Genomic DNA, 17264 nt, shown 5'->3' with positions numbered 1-17264 from the left:
TGGTATTCATTTTTGCCTCCTTACCACCTAAAGCAATTCTTAGTATGCTATAGCCATTAACCTGAAAATAAATGATTAAATGAGAAAGATTTAAAGACATCTATCTTTCAAAGTTTCACCCCATCATTTATGTAGCTTTCATCTTACATATCCACTACACGAATATCATGTGTTTCTGAAATTTGCCTATAGCATTGGTGGCAGTGTGCTTTTGTTTAATAAGTAACTTTCTTTTAGGATGAAGCACAATCTGCTGGGCAATCTAATATCTTGCAAAGAAACGAACTAGCTCTGCCATTGACTAATTGTGTGATAGTAGTCAACTTAGCTTAGCAGAACTTCTGTTTGATTATGAATAAAAAAAGGAACATAATACCTTCAGTACCTGGATTATGTACCTCAGAAGGCACATGTTCTTAATCTGTATCCTTGTGGGTGTGAAACCATGGCAGATAGGACTTCCTGAAGATGTCATTTTGGGTTAGGGTGTGGCCTAACCCATTTGGGTGAGGGTGGGCCTTGATATGGATTATTGCAGTTCTTTATAAGCAGAAGAAATTCAGAAATAGTGGGAGAGAAAGCCATAAGGAAGAGCCAAAAGCCAGAATTCAATAGAACCCAGAAAAGAAAAGAGGAAGCATTGCAAGGACAGGATAGCCAAGGAACTCAGATTGTGAGCCAGAATGCTACCAGCTCTGGGAGGAAGCATGCTTTCTAACCAACAGCTTGATTGATAACCACTGCCTAGGTATTTGCCAGAGCAGCCAGAAAACTAAGCTGGGGCAGTACATCTCTAGCCTTAGTAGAGGCTTAATGTATTGTTGTTCTTATTCCTATTGTTGTAACTTTACAATGATTTAAAAGAAAGAATGGTAGGATGAAAACAAACTTATGTTAAAAACTACATACTAAGGAAAAAGGTAGGGAAAGGGAAAGATTTCTTTAATAATACCCTTGCATTAAATGTGCTCAAAAAATAAACTTTCCACGTACATGACCCTAAGCCTCTTACCTCACCTCAGATTACCTTGACGTTCAGTATGGTGATGTGGAGTGAAAGTAATCACCCTCTCATGATGCATTTTCTTCTCAAAGGAATAAGTAAATGAACACTCAGTGAATTGACTAGAAATGAAACCAATCATTCAATTGGTCAATCAACCAACCAACTAATCCAACAACAGTGTAATTCCCATAGCTCTGAAGCCAGTGGAACATCAGAAGATGGAGTTGAATCCTTTCTGTGATCACTATCAAGTTACTTAAGGTCTCTGAGTCTCTGTTATTTTAAACTATTAAAGAAGGCCGATGATACTCCCCTCCTAGGGTTGGTGTATGGATCAAGATAAGATATATGAAAGCTCTTTGTAAATCGCCACTTCACAAATATAGCGTTACTTCCTTGCTTTAAATAATCATTTATTGTTCATTACTTCATTTCAAATCACACCCTCTTGCTAGTCTTTTGGCCAGTATTCTATAAAACTCTGGAGTCAGACACTGAGACTGACAATATAGTTAATATAGGTAATAAGTTCATGATGGAGGTTGGGAGTCTCCTTTATAACACCATTCTTGGGATCAGCAACTCCTAAACTTAAAATTCACACCTTAGATGCTAATAAAACATTTAACCTTGAAGTAGCCATCATTTTCTGTAAACATTTTTAAATCCAGTAGGGAAGAAATGAAGACAATCAAACTTGTTACAAATCATTCCTGAACCCGGCTGATATGGCCCATCAAGATAGATTTCACAGTTATTCGTCTACAGAAGAATGTGAAGAGATAAGATGAAAGCAGTCCCCGCCTTATTAATCACACATTGTATATTTGACTTCTCCCCTCCTCAACCTTTAAATCAACTACATATGGTCCTTGCTACTCAAGTGTGCCATTACCTTTTGCACTAAAAGGCAGTTACTACTAGAGAGAGCAGGCCCATTTGATTAAAAAATAATTAACTAGAGTTATATTTGTGCTATTCATCATGGCAGCCCAAGTAGGAATTTTAGTATAAATTGGAGACCTACAATTTTGGCAGTGTCAGGACGCACTTTATGGTTGCGATAAATGCTGGCATAAAACAGTTATTTTGCTTTGCTAGTGTTAACTTTTATAGTTAAAAAAAAAAAACAACCCACACAATAATACAGAATGTTGAATATCTGACATGTAGATGTGTTCCAACCGAACCTTGGTGTACTTGCCCATTGTCAGAGTCCTCTATGGAGACCAGGGCACATGATATTACACTCAGAGCCAGCCAAGCTCTGGGAACTGACCCCTGCTAACCAACTGCATAAGAAAGCAATATATCAGATTCCCTGTGGGAGCTCTGATTGATGAATTCTCTCTAAGGAGGGAAATTTCCACAGGAAACCAACTTATTAGTTGCAATTTTTTGGTAAGCAGGGAATCTGACATACTGGAGTGAGTAGGGTAGTCTAAAGTCACACTATTCAAAGAAATTGGACAAAATGTTATTAATTTGTGAAAAAGTCAAAAGCTTACATCAGCATGTAAATCAGCACATCACTTCTTCACTGAGAAAAATTTGCCCCCCAAAGAAATATGAGGTAAAATAAACAGTGTGCTTGATAACCTAGGTAATTACATTTTGCCACAAACATCATCTCATTACAAACAGTTCTCAGATTGGCACATTTTGAGAAACACTGGTTCTTTGCCTAAATTACATGGGGAAGCTTTTAAAGATATATAGATTCCTTGTATACACCCCTGAATATTCTGAGTCAGACTTCTGACATATGGTGTATTCATATGCATTTTTAAGTGCTTCCCATGTGGTTTTGATGAACATCCATGGTTTGGGAGGTACATGTTAAAATACATAGAGTTCTTAAGTAGTGCTAGGCTGAATGGGTTAGAGGTTAAGAGCGTGGGTTTTAGAGGCCAAGTTGGAGTTCTTGCTTGACCTTAAGCAAACTGTTTTGTGTCTCCATATTGTAATCTAAAAAATGGCTATAGTAATACCTGCCACATAAAGTTTTGTAATGTTTAAGTGAGGTTATAAAAGGAAAGCACTTAGCTCACTGCCTATCACTTAAAAGGCAATTGATGAATGCCATCTGTGAGTAGCATACATGATCTCCATGATGCCATTTTTCTGGATATACATGCTCATGTATAGCTCCATGTTCCCTGGACCAGCAAAGAACATACAGCCAATGCTTATCTCTCTGAAGCCTCCTGTGATAAACATCCACCAAATGTGCTAGTCAAGACTCATTTGAATTGTGTTAGAAATCTAAGTCAATGTGAATAAAGAATTGAGCAAAAAAATAGTAGTAATATTTTGATGATGCTCTATCACAGTTTGTAACAAATGTTTCACAACAATGCAAGGTGTTGATGATGGGGTGATATGTGGGAACCCTGTAAGGTGGTATGCATGTTATTTTCTAAGTTCACAACTTTTACTATATACTGATTGCTTAAGTGTGTTCATGTATGAATGGTATACTTCAATATAATTTTTCAAAAAAGAATTAAGAGGAAAAATGGCAGGGGTGGGGAACTAGTGGCTCAGGAAGTGATTATTAGATTAGGCAAGTTATAATGGAACATGCAAGGGTAGAGCTAGCTAAAAATATTTCTATCGATATCATTCTATCTATCATCCATTTAGCTATCTATCTGTTCATTCGTTCATTCATTCATTTGCTTTTTGGGTAGACTTTATTCTTAGACCAGCTCTGATTTGGTGGTGGCAAAATGGGGTAACAATAGTGGCAGGTTGATGTGTTACCAGTTTATAACCACAGAGGAAAAGTTCTTTTGTAAAATAGTTGTGACATAATTCCAGTACTTAGGCTCAGTGGCCTTCCTTACTGTATCTGTTCATTCTTAAGCCAGTTGCTCTGGCTAAGTAAGAGCAGAACCTTCTGGTTGGCCTGATTCTGGAGCTAGGGTGGGACAACTCCACCGAAAGCATCTCTTCTGAAGAGGGCAAATATAATTTCCAAAAAGGAAATTATTAGGAAAGGAGTGAACACATGGTACAGAATCCAAAATATCCGATGACCACTTACTCTGACCCAGGTTCATTTCCCCTACCCTTCCATTGTTGTTTAAATATGTTAGTTCAATTAGATTCGGGTCAAAATATGACCTGGAGACCTTCTATTTTGGTATGATAATTTTCAGGTATTTTATTTTATATTTGTTTTATAATTGAACTTTTATAGATGAATTTTATTTTTCTTTCCTCTAATTTTGGGAATAAAGGATAAAGAGAAGTTATCTTATATTGAACAAGAACAAAGTCAGAATGTTAATAACAATATGAATCTGATTATAACTTTTTATTTTCTCTAGCATGAGGCAGATTTATGCTTGACAAATAGAAATAAGCAAGAGATCATGTTTGAAAGTGAACTGCCAAAGTTTCACAAAGGGGAATTTAGATTTAGACTATATTTATTACATGATAATGTTACTATGGATTATAAAATAGCGAATGTATTATGGTTCACTAAATCAGTAAAAATCACGTAGCTGTTAATGATTTGGAAACCGACTTGTGAAGCACGACTTGGCAGAGCTATCAAGTGGTTAAGAGTGCTGGTATGAGAGTTAAGGACTTCAGCACTCAAGTCCAAGTCTGACTGCTTTTGTGGTGTGTGGCCTTGGACCTGACTTCTCTGGGATGCAATTTCCCCATATGTGTAATTGGGTAATAAAATGTAGTTACCATGTAGGGATTGAGAAGAATTAATTGCAATGATAGGGAGGTGCAGCCTTCTTCTGTATTTTTCAAGCAATGCATATATTCCATTTATTCTACCAGGTTCCTAACAGGCTCCCTTGTAGTACGTCACTTAATAATTCTTCCTGGTGCCTGTGGACCGTTTATTTCACAATGATAGTATTCTCTAATGTGGCACCATAAAATACTAAACTACACGCAAAGTGAGAAGAGAAAATGCCACTTTTTGACTGTACTTCAGTGCCTATTTTTTCAGCCAGCCAAAAAGCATGAAACTATCTAGCTCTCAGCTGTTGCCTGTTTTAGCAGTCCCTGAAAGTCTCATGCTTTGAACATCTGCCCTCTTCTATCTCCCTACCCTCTTCTGCCAGTCTAGAATGATCTTTGATTTATTGTCTCAGAGGTGGAATTTTTCTCAGAGATGCTGGATTTTTCTCAGAGATGAGAGGTCAGTATGGTGTAATGTAAATTCCAGAGCACCAAGATCTAGCTTTAAACTTTTATGCTAATTCTGTTTCATTTTTCTGGGTGATTTAGGATTCATTAGAGCCCTCTCTGATTCTTTTTCCTCGGCTATAAAATTTTTTAAAAGAGCAGTAAGATCCTCTGTGCCTGGGAGGGTTAAATGAGATGATGTCAAAAACAAGAAAGCACTATGCAAGTGCAAATTTTCATTATGATTTTGATTATATATGTGAATAAACACACACACACAGATAATCAGCATGTTAACAGTATGTTAACATCTGGATTCCTGCATGCTCTGTTCTCACTTCCCCAAATCTCAGAGATGCAGAGAATCCCTGCCAGATGGCTGGTTTGCCAGCTGTGTCTTGTTCTGTCACCGTAAATATTGCATGTCCCAACCGAAAGTCTTTGCTTATACTATACTATGCTTTGCCCTTTATCTTTTGCAGCTAGAAAATTACATTGTGGAAAATATGAAGTCGGAGATGGCTCAGATACAGCAGAATGCAGTTCAGAACCACACGGCCACCATGCTTGAGATAGGAACCAGCCTCCTGTCTCAGACTGCCGAGCAGACCAGAAAGCTGACAGATGTTGAGACACAGGTACGCCCCTGGGGCCAGAGACGACAACTCTTAACCAGGAAAATTTCCCCCCTTAGCTTTCTCCATAAACACAGAGCACATTTCAGCACTGAGATTGGGGAAACATCCACATTTGTGTTTATTGGTAATAACAACAACGGCTGCTTGACATGCTATGCATGGTTCTTTTGATTTATTGAGGGTTGGTATATTTAGCTTTGTATATGTTTGCAAAAACAGGACTGCAAAGGACCTAATCAGGTTTTAAATTCAAATAAGCACTGCAGGTAGCAACTGTGATATGAGATGTGTCAATCAAAATAATCATTTGCATCAAAATGGTTCCTTTGATATATAGTTTTGACCTGTCCTGTTTGGTGTCTGGTCATGCTCTAGCCCTAATGGCACCTGCGAAGGTTTTTTGCTTTCAATGGGCAGGAAGGAGAACCCCAAACAAACTCATCAGGAATGTCTAGACTTTTTTTTTACTCACTATGACTTTATAATGAGAGATCAATATATACACATGGACAATGTCATACTTTTTTACTTATTTAAGTAAGAATTGGTTTAAAAAAACTCAAACAACAAAATCTAGGTATATCCTTTAACCATCACTGTCATGAGCCCACATTAGAGTTTAGTGTAAATATCATTTTTGATGAATAAGTGATGACCTTTAGGTACCATTCTGAAACTCAAGGGATGATTCTTTCTCAATGGACTAGATTTCTAGAACAAAAGCTGAAATATATAAATTAAAAAGTAAGGTGCAATCTTATTTCTGTTTTACTTTATTTGTGTTACAGGCATCACAGACTATATTGTGATACTTAAAGAGAGCTAACAATGACAATTTATATGGCTACAGCATTTTATATTACACAAGCCACTTTTACATGTCCAACTGATTTTTATGAAAGTCCTGTGGAGCAGATGAAGTTCATAAAGTTTGGGTGATTTTTCTCATATTGATACAGCTAATGGGTAGAATCTGTAACTCAAACTGAGGCATTCTCATTTTTTTCCTTTTCTATCCACATTTCTTAATAATAATTTAAAAATCGAATAGGGACATATTCAATTGACTGCATGGGAACAATAAATCACAAAGGCTTGGGAAATACACTTTGCTAGATATTATCATCAGATAACCATGGAAGATGGGAGGGAGGAAACCACATATTGCAACTAAAAATTATAAGACTTTAGTTATTTTCTGTTCCACTAAGCAAGCTTGGTGATCTACGCAAATTGGCTTCTTCTGGTATAAATTATGTCTATGTATTTTCTCTTACTTTTATTAGAACATAATGCTTGCCATCTCCTATAAAGCATTCTTGTATATTCAAAACGGAAGATTAAAATATGAAGAAATAAACAATGATTCTTTAACCCACTTGGTTACACATTTGAAATACATATATGACAGCATCTTGTTTATTTTTTCCATTGCCAAAAAAAACTTATCTTGCATTGTTTTTGTTCTCTTTCTACCTGGAAATTGGAGTTGTGTGAAAAAAAAGCACATTGTTAGCATGATAATCTCCAATTTATTAAAATGCATGCTTCTAAGGCTTTACAGGGTAACTTACTCTGCATTCATAAGACCAAAGATATGTACTTTACAGAAAATATTACAGAAAATTCAAAGGGAAAAACCGCTTTCCATGTGGAACAGCTTAAACTAAATAAACATTAAAGACCAACAAAAATGTATTAGATGCAGCAATAATTCAAGAGAACTAAAATGCAGAAAATATCTCAAAAATCTCAGGTCTATACAAACTCGACAATGTATTTTTCTGCTTTAAACTTTTAATTTTTCCCCTACTCCTAATAGCCTAATTTCAAGTTTCTTGCCATGGCATTCTAGTCTTTTCATGATCTGGGCCTTGCTTCCCTCCCATGCTTCTTCTTCCACTATTCTGCTTTTACACTTACATTCCATTAATACTAAACTACCTATGGTTCCCTGCGGACATAATAGTGGGCCATGCCATCAAACCTGTTAACACCTTCTGCTATGATTATGCTGTGCCACCAAATTTGCATCAGTCCTTCCAGGCCAAGGTTGGGTAAACCCTCCTCCTTGATGCTTCCTTGAGCATTCTGCCTCCAGACATTGCCATCACTCTCTGTTATATGTTATTTTTGTCCTTCTTGTGAACTGTTCTTGCAATAACACACTAGAAAAAAAAAAACTGAAAAAAAAAAACCACACTCAAGAGTGTAATAATTTGCTTGTTCCCCCTATTAATCTATAAGCTCTTTGAGCCTGTGGGCTCTTTTTGTTTTTGTTTTTCAAAATATTTTTTTATTTTTTTTAAATTTTTCTCCCCTTTCCCCCAAACCTGTCCTCCTGCCCCCTGTTGTCTGCTCTCTGTGTCCATTCACTGTATGTTCTTCTGTGTCTGCTTGCATTCTTGTCAGCGGCACCAGAAATCTGTGTCTCTTTTTGTTGTGTCATCTTACTGAGTTAGCTCTCCATGTGTGCAGCGCCACTCCTGGGCAGGCTGAGCTTTTTTTGTATGGGGCGGCTCTCCTTATGGGCTGCATTCCTTGTGCATGGGGCTCCTCTATGCGGGGGACAACCTTGCAAGTCATGGCAATCCTTGTGTGCATCAGCACTGTGCATGGGCCAGCTCACCACACAGGTCAGGAGAGGCCCTGGGTTTGAACCCTCGGCCTTCCATGTGGTAGGTAGATGCTTTATCAGTTGAGCCAAATCTGCTTTCCTATTATATCTCTTTCTCTTCATAATGTGTATATGTATATACACACCCTGTATGATATGTGGCACATACTGAGCAATCAATAAATATTTGTAAAAAATTGAAATAAACTTACAGTTGCAATGATTTATATATGAACCACAATGTTAGAAATAGAATATAATTAAATTTTAAAAGATATATTATGACTACCTCCTTGATGCAAGATGCTTTTCTAGGTACTATAGAGAATACAAACAACAAGCCAAACAATTCTATCCTCAGTAAGCTTAAGTGAGTTAATGTGGCAAGTTTTTCTAAGCCATTTTTTTCTTTTTTACTTTTCCCCTTTCTTTCTTAACATTCAATAAAATTAATTGGCTATGGAGCTTTTACTTACAGCCATGAAAAGATACCTCTCTAATCTCCTGTACTGGGAGCATAATTGGCCATAGCCCCGATACTGTACTTTGGAATCCATCACTGAGCTGGTGCGGTAGCCACAATTCCCAGAGGCCACTCCCAGCCACTGGCTCATTGGGGCAAGGATACTCAGTCAGACCTTCTCCTGGAAGCTGTGGGTCTCCACTGACACATGACTTTGGCCCCAGGGCTCCCCATCAGACTTGACAAACTGTCTTACAACTGCACTGTTTGCTAAAACTTCCAATCAACCCTCCCTTTTTCCCTTTCTTCTCCACAGTGGTTAGATCTGCTTCCAGGTGTGAGGATTCTCCCAGACTCCCATGGCTTACTGCCCATTTCCCATCACAGGCATTTTTCTTAATAAATTTCCTACATTTTAGTGTCTGCTTCTCAGAGGTCATGAAATATCACACCTATCATTTGGACCTCAATAGAACAATTACACATGTAAGCAGTTCAAAAACAGTTCTAACAGAAATAGATTTTTGCTCGTATCTACCCTCAAATGGTAGCTCTTAAAGTTGAACCACTGGACTTATTTAACCTGATGAGAGAATAGTTGAATAAATATTTAACCAGGGCCTAACTGGAATGTCAGAGAAATAAATTTGCTAATGGTACATAAGGACAATGCACTGGTGGTAAACTTTCTTATAAGGTTTGGAAAAATTGTTAACCCACTAGGACTAGGACAGGGCTTAGTGAACTATGGCCCACACCTCAAAGCCAGCTCCACCATCTGTTATATAAATAAAATTTTATTGAACACAGCCACACTTACTCATTTACATATTGCCTGTGGCCATCTTCTTACTACAGTAGCAGAGTTAAGTAGTTGTGGCAGAGGCTATTTGGCTTGCCAAACCTAAGATATTCACTATCTGGCCTTTTACAGAAAAAGTTGGCTAACCCTGGCATTATTATATAAACTCCTTGAGAGCAGGGATTTTGTCTGTCTTCATCTCTGCTCTACCTCTAAACTTTAGAATAGGGTGTGGTACATAGTGAGCTCTCAAGAAATACTTATTGAATGATTGAATTAATTAAATCTTTGTCCCTCAGTTTCTGTGTATTGCAGCCTAAAGCTTCCAAGTCTCAGGGAAATGGACTAAGGACAGTGTATCGATGCTAATACATATATGCAGATAGCAAATGGTCATAACAGAATTTGGAGCAGAAGCAGTCTACTGCAGAGATGTCTCTGGACATTGTCTAAGGACATTGGCTGAAGGCATTTTCTCTGTACTCTGAGGACCATGAGAATCCTGGCCACCTTCCTACTTCATAGTGCTATTAGTGATTGCACGTGTGAAAGAAGCAGAAGACCTCACAGTAATTTGAAAGAAATGATTTTGATAGCAGTTATTGACTGAGAGGAGGTACTTTTCTTTCCCAGAGGGCAGCTGCTTCTTTTTAGCTACAGAAGTCTACTAGTAAGAACTCACACTCTAGAGACAGACTACCTGGTTTCCTTTTGGGCTCTGTTGTATATTAACTGTGTTATGCAAGTTACTTCTACCTGCAAACTCTGTATCTGTAAGATAACTGCTGTCTCTACTAAACATCTCCATAATCCAGTGATGTTATTATTATATTTTATCATTATCACACCTAAGAATAATAATATATCTCTAAGATCTTCTCATTTCTACAGATTTCCTCATTTGTTTCACCAAAAATTTTATATGTTTTTCAAGGTTTAATAGTCCATTTTAATTTAGAGCAGTCTTCCACTTTTTAATATTTTCTTGAAATTGATATTTTGAAGTGACTGGGTCAATTGTCTTGTAAACTGTTCCATATACTTAATTTGTTTGCTTATTTCTTTATGATGCCCTTTAATTTACTAGTCGATACCCTGTGGTTTCTATAAACTGCAAGTTAAGTCTAAAGACTTCATTAAATTGAGTTGAACAAGGTGGTAGGAGTGCCTCATGGATTTCTGGTCACTTCTATATTGCATCTCATCAAGAGGCACAGATGTCAGCTTGCCAGACTGTCACTGATGCTAGTTCACTTGGTTTGGGTAGTAGTGTACACAGCTCTCCATCCGAAGAGTGCATATCTCCCTTTGAAATTAACACATAACTTGTAGGGTGATCATTATCACACTGCCCATCATTGGACAAATAACTATTTCACTGGGTTGGCAAAACAGTGATTTCCCACAGGTATCAGCCTTCATTCTTTTATAAAAATCTAGATTGCCAAGGTATCCTACTTTATATTACATTTTATTATTCGAAAAAAATAAGTTAATTAAAAGGAAACACAAATCTTCAGGGTTGATTTCAAAGTCAGAGTGCTGGTGAGAGATTTTTTTTCATGATTCTTATATTCTGCCTCAATCTTTACTTTTAGTTCAGTGTTAATGTTAACTTAAGGAAGAATAGGCATTCTTAAAAGTATTAAAGAGGAACTGACAAATTCTTGAGTTCACTTTCTCTTGGAAAACTAATAATTTTTATTTTTAAATTTTTGTTTATTTTAAGAAAACTAAAATTTTGAAGTCCATAAATCTTCAATTTTATGGTCTTATATCTTCCTTACTCTGTGGAATATTCTGGAAAATTTAAGTTTTGAAATTGTTTATTGGGGTCGTTCCACATACACTTTCCTTTCCCTCCTTCCTTCCCTCTTTCCCTCCCTTCCTCCCTTTTTTGTAGAGATGTATTTTTGGGTGTGTTCAGGCTAAAGAAGGAAATGTATTTGGTCATTTTAATGCAATACTCCATTTATTACTCCATAGTGAGTTCCATAGACCCATACATGAAAGTGGTAAATGTATCATAGTTTGGTAATTCTCTCAGTGGCCCACTTTTGAACTTCAGGCCTTTTTAATACAACAATGGAAAGAATTGAAATAAAGTAACAATTGGTTCAAGGTGATGCAGAAAGAAGAGAAGGGATTAGCGTTTGTGCTCAAAACTGGCCTGTGGTGACCTGACACTCAGCCTGGACGGTGATTTGTTTTCTTCTTTCTCCCAAGTGCAGATGCTGCTTTAGATTTGGGCTTATGTAATTAAAGCCAGCTCAAAATTCATGTAGGTCTGTTACCCTCTCTGACCATTACCTAACTTGAAGAACAACTCACTGTCCATTTTCTAGCCATTTGTCCAACAAATAGCTATGAGCACCCCCAGTGTACCATGCCCATACTAGGTTCTGGAGATTTGGAGGGCTCCAGACTGAGCAGTCCTTGTCCCTGTGCAGCTGACATCATAGTGCAGGCAGAAAGATTGCAAATGAATGGACAGTATGATTCCAGATAGTGTGTATTCCATAAATAAAAGAAAACAGGGTGCTCTGATGAAGGGTGATGAGGGAATGACTTAGAGAGGGTGGCCATATGGGCCTTTCTGAGCAAAACTTGCAAACCAGTCATGCATCTGGGAAGGAGAAGATGTAGCAGGCAGAGGGAAAACAAGTGCAAAGACCCTGAGGTGAAAATGAATAGAGTATTGTGAGGTGTTAGAAAGGAGGCACAGTGAACAAGAGGGAGGGTGTCAAGAAGTGAGATGCGGGAAGTAAGCAGGGTCCTGATACACAGGTCTTGTAAACCAGGCTAAGACCTTCCGAGTTTATTCTCATTACAGAAAGAAGCCATTGGCACATTTAACACAGGATATGGCATGATCCCATTTGTGTTATGAGAAAAATCACTCTCGTTGCTATGCAGAAATTTAACTAGACGTCAGAAAGAACAGAAGCAGGGAGACAAATTAAGAGCTGTGGTACTCTACAGACTTTTCGGTTTTGGATGGTTGCATTCTATTCTCAGTGGGCATGGAGAAGAATATTTTACTCTGTCCTTTGTAAAATATAAATATTGGTGGTTGTGTCTGTCAGGATACGTGATCAGAGTGAATAGGGAGAAAGAAGATTTGACTTAACTACACATCTGCACATAATATGCTTGATTTGGGAAGACAGTGTGCTTTTCTTTCATTAAACAAATAATATTTTTCTTTTCTGGGTCCTATTCTATAAGTCACCAAAAGATACAAGTGTTTCATTGTATTATTATCATTATTTAACAAATTGTCTCTTTAGATAATGACAAGCATGCATATCACTTACCTAAGACAAAAATGTTTAATATTTGAAAATATGTTTTGTGTATCTCCAGACTTCACATTCTTTACCATTTTTCTCTCTGAGTTGTTCCCAACTCTAATATCAAATCCCAGGTCTCCTCGTCCCTATTTTTCCTCAAATGAAATGATAGAATAGGAAAACATTTTTTAAAACTCTACAACACTCCAAAAATATAAGGTATTTTTAGTGTAGTTGTTCTTAGACTGGCTTTCCTACCCCTCTTTATGTTGACTCCGTCAAGGATTTATAACAGCTTAAAACTTTTTGAAGCACAAATGCCCCATCTCGCCATTCTCTGTCCCATCCCTTCCTGTAGGGCTGGGACTAGGGTAAATGGAGCTAGACTGAGTCCTGAGAGACCAAGTCAGACAAGTGCACGGACAGCTTCTGCTTTTATTTAAAATTTTAATCTTTCAGTGCATTAATTTTGATTTTTTTAAGTGTTGCATTAAAACATGAGTTATCTTGATTACCGAGCTTTTTTTTTTTTTTTGACACTATCTTAAATTTTACATCTCTCTTTCTCCTCACCCTAGTCCAGGCTCTATCATCCCTTCCCTCTCCCAACCTGGCAAATAAGTCCCACTCCCCTAACAACCTCCTCAAGGCCAAGCTCTGGGCTTATCACTATCTTTTGTAGAGGCTTTCTTGGTGCATGTAATAGAGCCCCAGTTTTAGACCTGCTAAGGAAAAGAGAGAAAGCTTGAATGGCGTTGCCAGAGGAGGACTCTTCAGGTAGACACTGATCCTGTAGGTTTCCCAGGTACCTTTCAGTAAGTAGTTCTAAGAAAGCTGTGACAGTTGTGTTGTGTTTTCAAATAACATAGGGAACATTTTAAACTATCTTCTTACCAGCACTTTCTACCTCCCTTAAGAAAGAGGGGCAGGGGAAGGAAAGGGCAGAGGAAGGGACAAGGACAATGACACAGTCTGAAGGCATCTGCTAGGACTGGAGTATATGATCATTGCTCTGAGAATGGAAAGGTTTGTGTGCACAGCTCACAGGCTGGCATTATAAGATTCGACTAGCAATGTGGGGCTTTGCCATTTAAATATTTGCAATTCCCATAAAATCCAGCTTGATGGAGTTGAAGGGATAATGGCAATCTGTGTTTCTTATAATCTAGATTGCCTGTCACTTCTCCTCAGATTAAGATGCAAGAATGGTTTGACTCTTCTCTTCTTAGTTTTCTGTGTAGAGTGTTGTACTCAGAGCCAAACTATCTGGGTTTGATACCCAGCTCTCCCCTTGGCTCCTGAGTGGATATGAGCCCTTCTCAAAAGCTCATTTTCCTCAGTGGTAAAGTGGTGGTAACAATTCCTCCTTCATTAGGCCACTATAAATATCATTTCTGTTAGAACTGACATGACCTAATGTGATAGGTGTTCAATAAGTGTGATCATGAATCTTTCTAAACTACATCAAGAGTTGTTTGCACATTTTTTATAAGGGAATGGATGGAGGCAGGAGTATTTTATGTGCCTTTTAGTCATTCTTAATTGTACATGCTCTCTAAGAGCTTGTATTAATATTTACCTTGCACTTATAAGTACAGGAGATCAAATGTATAAAGCAACTAACACTGTACTGTAACCTTGGGTCTCAGGACATGAGAAATTTTACTACAAAAATAGATTTAACTATTTTCTCATTCAACTGCATCCTCAATCCAATAAAATGTATGAATATGTAAAATATTAATTACTAGCAAGTAGACCCTTTGCTCAATTATCCTTCAAGAAATATCTTTTTAAAAGAAGCATTCTATTTTAGGTAAATAGAATACCTACAATAATTGTGTTATATTCTCTGATTTGTAATTAAAGTTTGAAATGTTTATATTTTTATCTTAAGGTACTAAATCAAACCTCTCGACTTGAAATACAATTGCTGGAGAATTCATTATCCACCTACAAGCTAGAGAAGCAACTTCTTCAACAGACGAATGAAATCCTAAAAATTCACGAGAAAAACAGGTGAGATTATATTCCAAAAATATTTATGTATATTTTTATTTATATCACCATCTTTCTGCCAACTGTAAAAAAAAAAAAGGGTTGTGGTGATTTACTAGAAGACATACAGAGCCAAATTAATTTTTTATATATAAAGGAAGGAGGGTTTAAGATGGATACAGCAAGTATGTTTTTCATGCTGCTAAGATGCTTGTTTTAATAAAGTTTATCCTTAATTTCTCTGAGGTTCAGTTGTTCAAAACCCACCATGTTCACTAAAGTTATGTATTCTATGATTAATTTCAGTGACACAAAATATTGATAATTTTTGACAGAATAAAAGTTTATAGCAACAGAGAGAACAGAGCCCCTTTGAAATTCTGTACCTTAAATGATCACCCTGCATACACTTAAGCCTGTCTAAGCTACAAGATTGTACAGAGATGTTGCACCAGAGAAAGGCAAAATTTGCATTTTTTCCAGAAAATTGCAAAAAATTGAATTACATACAAAGCTAACTCAGGTGTTTCTTTTTTAATTTTTTATTTAAAGGCATTTCCTCTGGAAATAAATTTCTTTCATTAGTATAACAGATACCATCACACTGTCATATCTTTTAATTTATGAATCATCTCTGATAAGTACAATGGGATTTAGGGATCATGAAAGTTGGTATGGCATATAGACTAGATCAATTGTTTTGAAGTCATTAACATAGTTGATAAACAATTCACTAAAAGCAGTTTATGTTCACAGCACTGACTTGTATAGGGCAAGTAGCTTAATAATTAACTACATTTTCATCTAGATTTTTGAAAACCTGAAGTTTCAATTCTTGTGCATTGTATTATGTTAAAGACCATCATTTCAAGAGAAACTAGTTAAATATCATTGCATTGGTGAAACTAGGGTTTCTACCATATGCCAAACCAGGACAACCTCTAAAAGGACTGCTAGTTCTCCTCTTATTTTACAGATGAGGGAACAGGGACTCAGTGGAAGTGAGTGACCTGTCCAAGGCCACACAGCTGGCTAGTGGCAGAAATGGAAGTATAATCCAGGTTTCTTCACTCCTAGTCCTGTTCTTTTTTTTTTTTTTTTTTTTATTGACTTTGTAATAATATTACATTAAAAATATATATGTGAGGTCCCATTCAACCCCACCCCCCCACCCTCTCTCTCCCCCCCCAACAACACTCGTTCCCATCATCATGACACATCCATTGGATTTGGTAAGTACATCTTTGGGCACCTCTGCCCCTCATATACAATGGTCCACATCATGGCCCATACTCTCCTCCATTCCATCCAGTGGGCCCTGTGAGGATCCACGATGTCCGGTGATCACCCCCGAGGCGCCATCCAGGGCAGCTCCACGTCCCAAATACTCCCCCACCTCTCATCTCTTCCTGCCCTTCCCCATACCCATCGTCCACCATGTCCACTTTTCCCAATCCAATGCCACCTCTTCTATGTGCCTAGTCCTGTTCTTTCCACTATAACACACGGTCTCTTGAGTCTAACTAACCTAGAAGGATTTCCCAACTTCATGCCTAAGGTAGACCTTAATGACAATTATAATTAAAGTTTTTCATGAAGAAGATAGACCTGGCTGTTGTTTTAGAGTCTGAAAGGGGTGACTCATACTCAATACCGTGTATCTTCTAAGCTTTACATTTATTTATCTTTTGTACTGTGCCATGGGGTTAACTGTGTAACTATAAATAAACTTGACAGGACTTGACCCTGAACTCGTTGCATGATGAAATGTTCTGAAATTGAAAATCCTGTTGAAAAGCACCATTTATACTACTGCAGTTTCACAGTAACCAGACACATATATGTGCAAGGTACACTTTACTTCAACCATCCCTGTTTTAGTTTTGTTGCTAAAAATGAACTTTATTTAAAGTCACATATTTCAAGATGTTATTGTGTAGTATTTTGGTTAATAAGTAAAACAATGGCAATTTCCTTTTTTGCATGTTGTATGTTTTTATAGCTATACAAATAATGCACATTATTATAGAATAAGAAGAAAGTAAACCAAAGAAAATAAAACAAACCATTATCCCATCCTTCTGAAAGGGCCACATATGTTGCTACATATTTTGTTTACATAATGTTTTTCACAAAAGGTTGGGTCTTAATGTCCACACTGTTTTGATTCTGTTTTCTGTGAAGACTGTATATCTTTACATACCAATAAAAGAATCCCTCTAATGTCACTCATAATAACTGCATTTTATGGTTGTGATCTAGAGTGGTTTAACCATCTCTCACCAG

At 37.2% G+C, this 17264-nt stretch overlaps 1 protein-coding gene across 1 annotated transcript in view; it reads left to right on the top strand.

Annotated features, from left to right (window-relative positions):
- Nucleotides 1–17264, top strand: part of ANGPT1 (angiopoietin 1) — a 247053-nt gene that overhangs the window by 138095 nt on the left and 91694 nt on the right. The window contains exons 2-3 of the mRNA XM_004457536.5: nt 5650–5805; nt 14878–14999. Of these exons, the coding sequence (XP_004457593.1) occupies nt 5650–5805; nt 14878–14999 (278 nt within the window). The remainder of the gene's footprint in view (nt 1–5649; nt 5806–14877; nt 15000–17264) is intronic.

This window comes from Dasypus novemcinctus, chromosome 14, assembly GCF_030445035.2.
Source record: "Dasypus novemcinctus isolate mDasNov1 chromosome 14, mDasNov1.1.hap2, whole genome shotgun sequence".
In the NCBI taxonomy this organism is placed as follows: Eukaryota; Metazoa; Chordata; class Mammalia; order Cingulata; family Dasypodidae; genus Dasypus; species Dasypus novemcinctus.
Note: the sequence above shows the minus strand (reverse complement) of the source record. Positions and strands in the feature narration are given on the sequence as shown.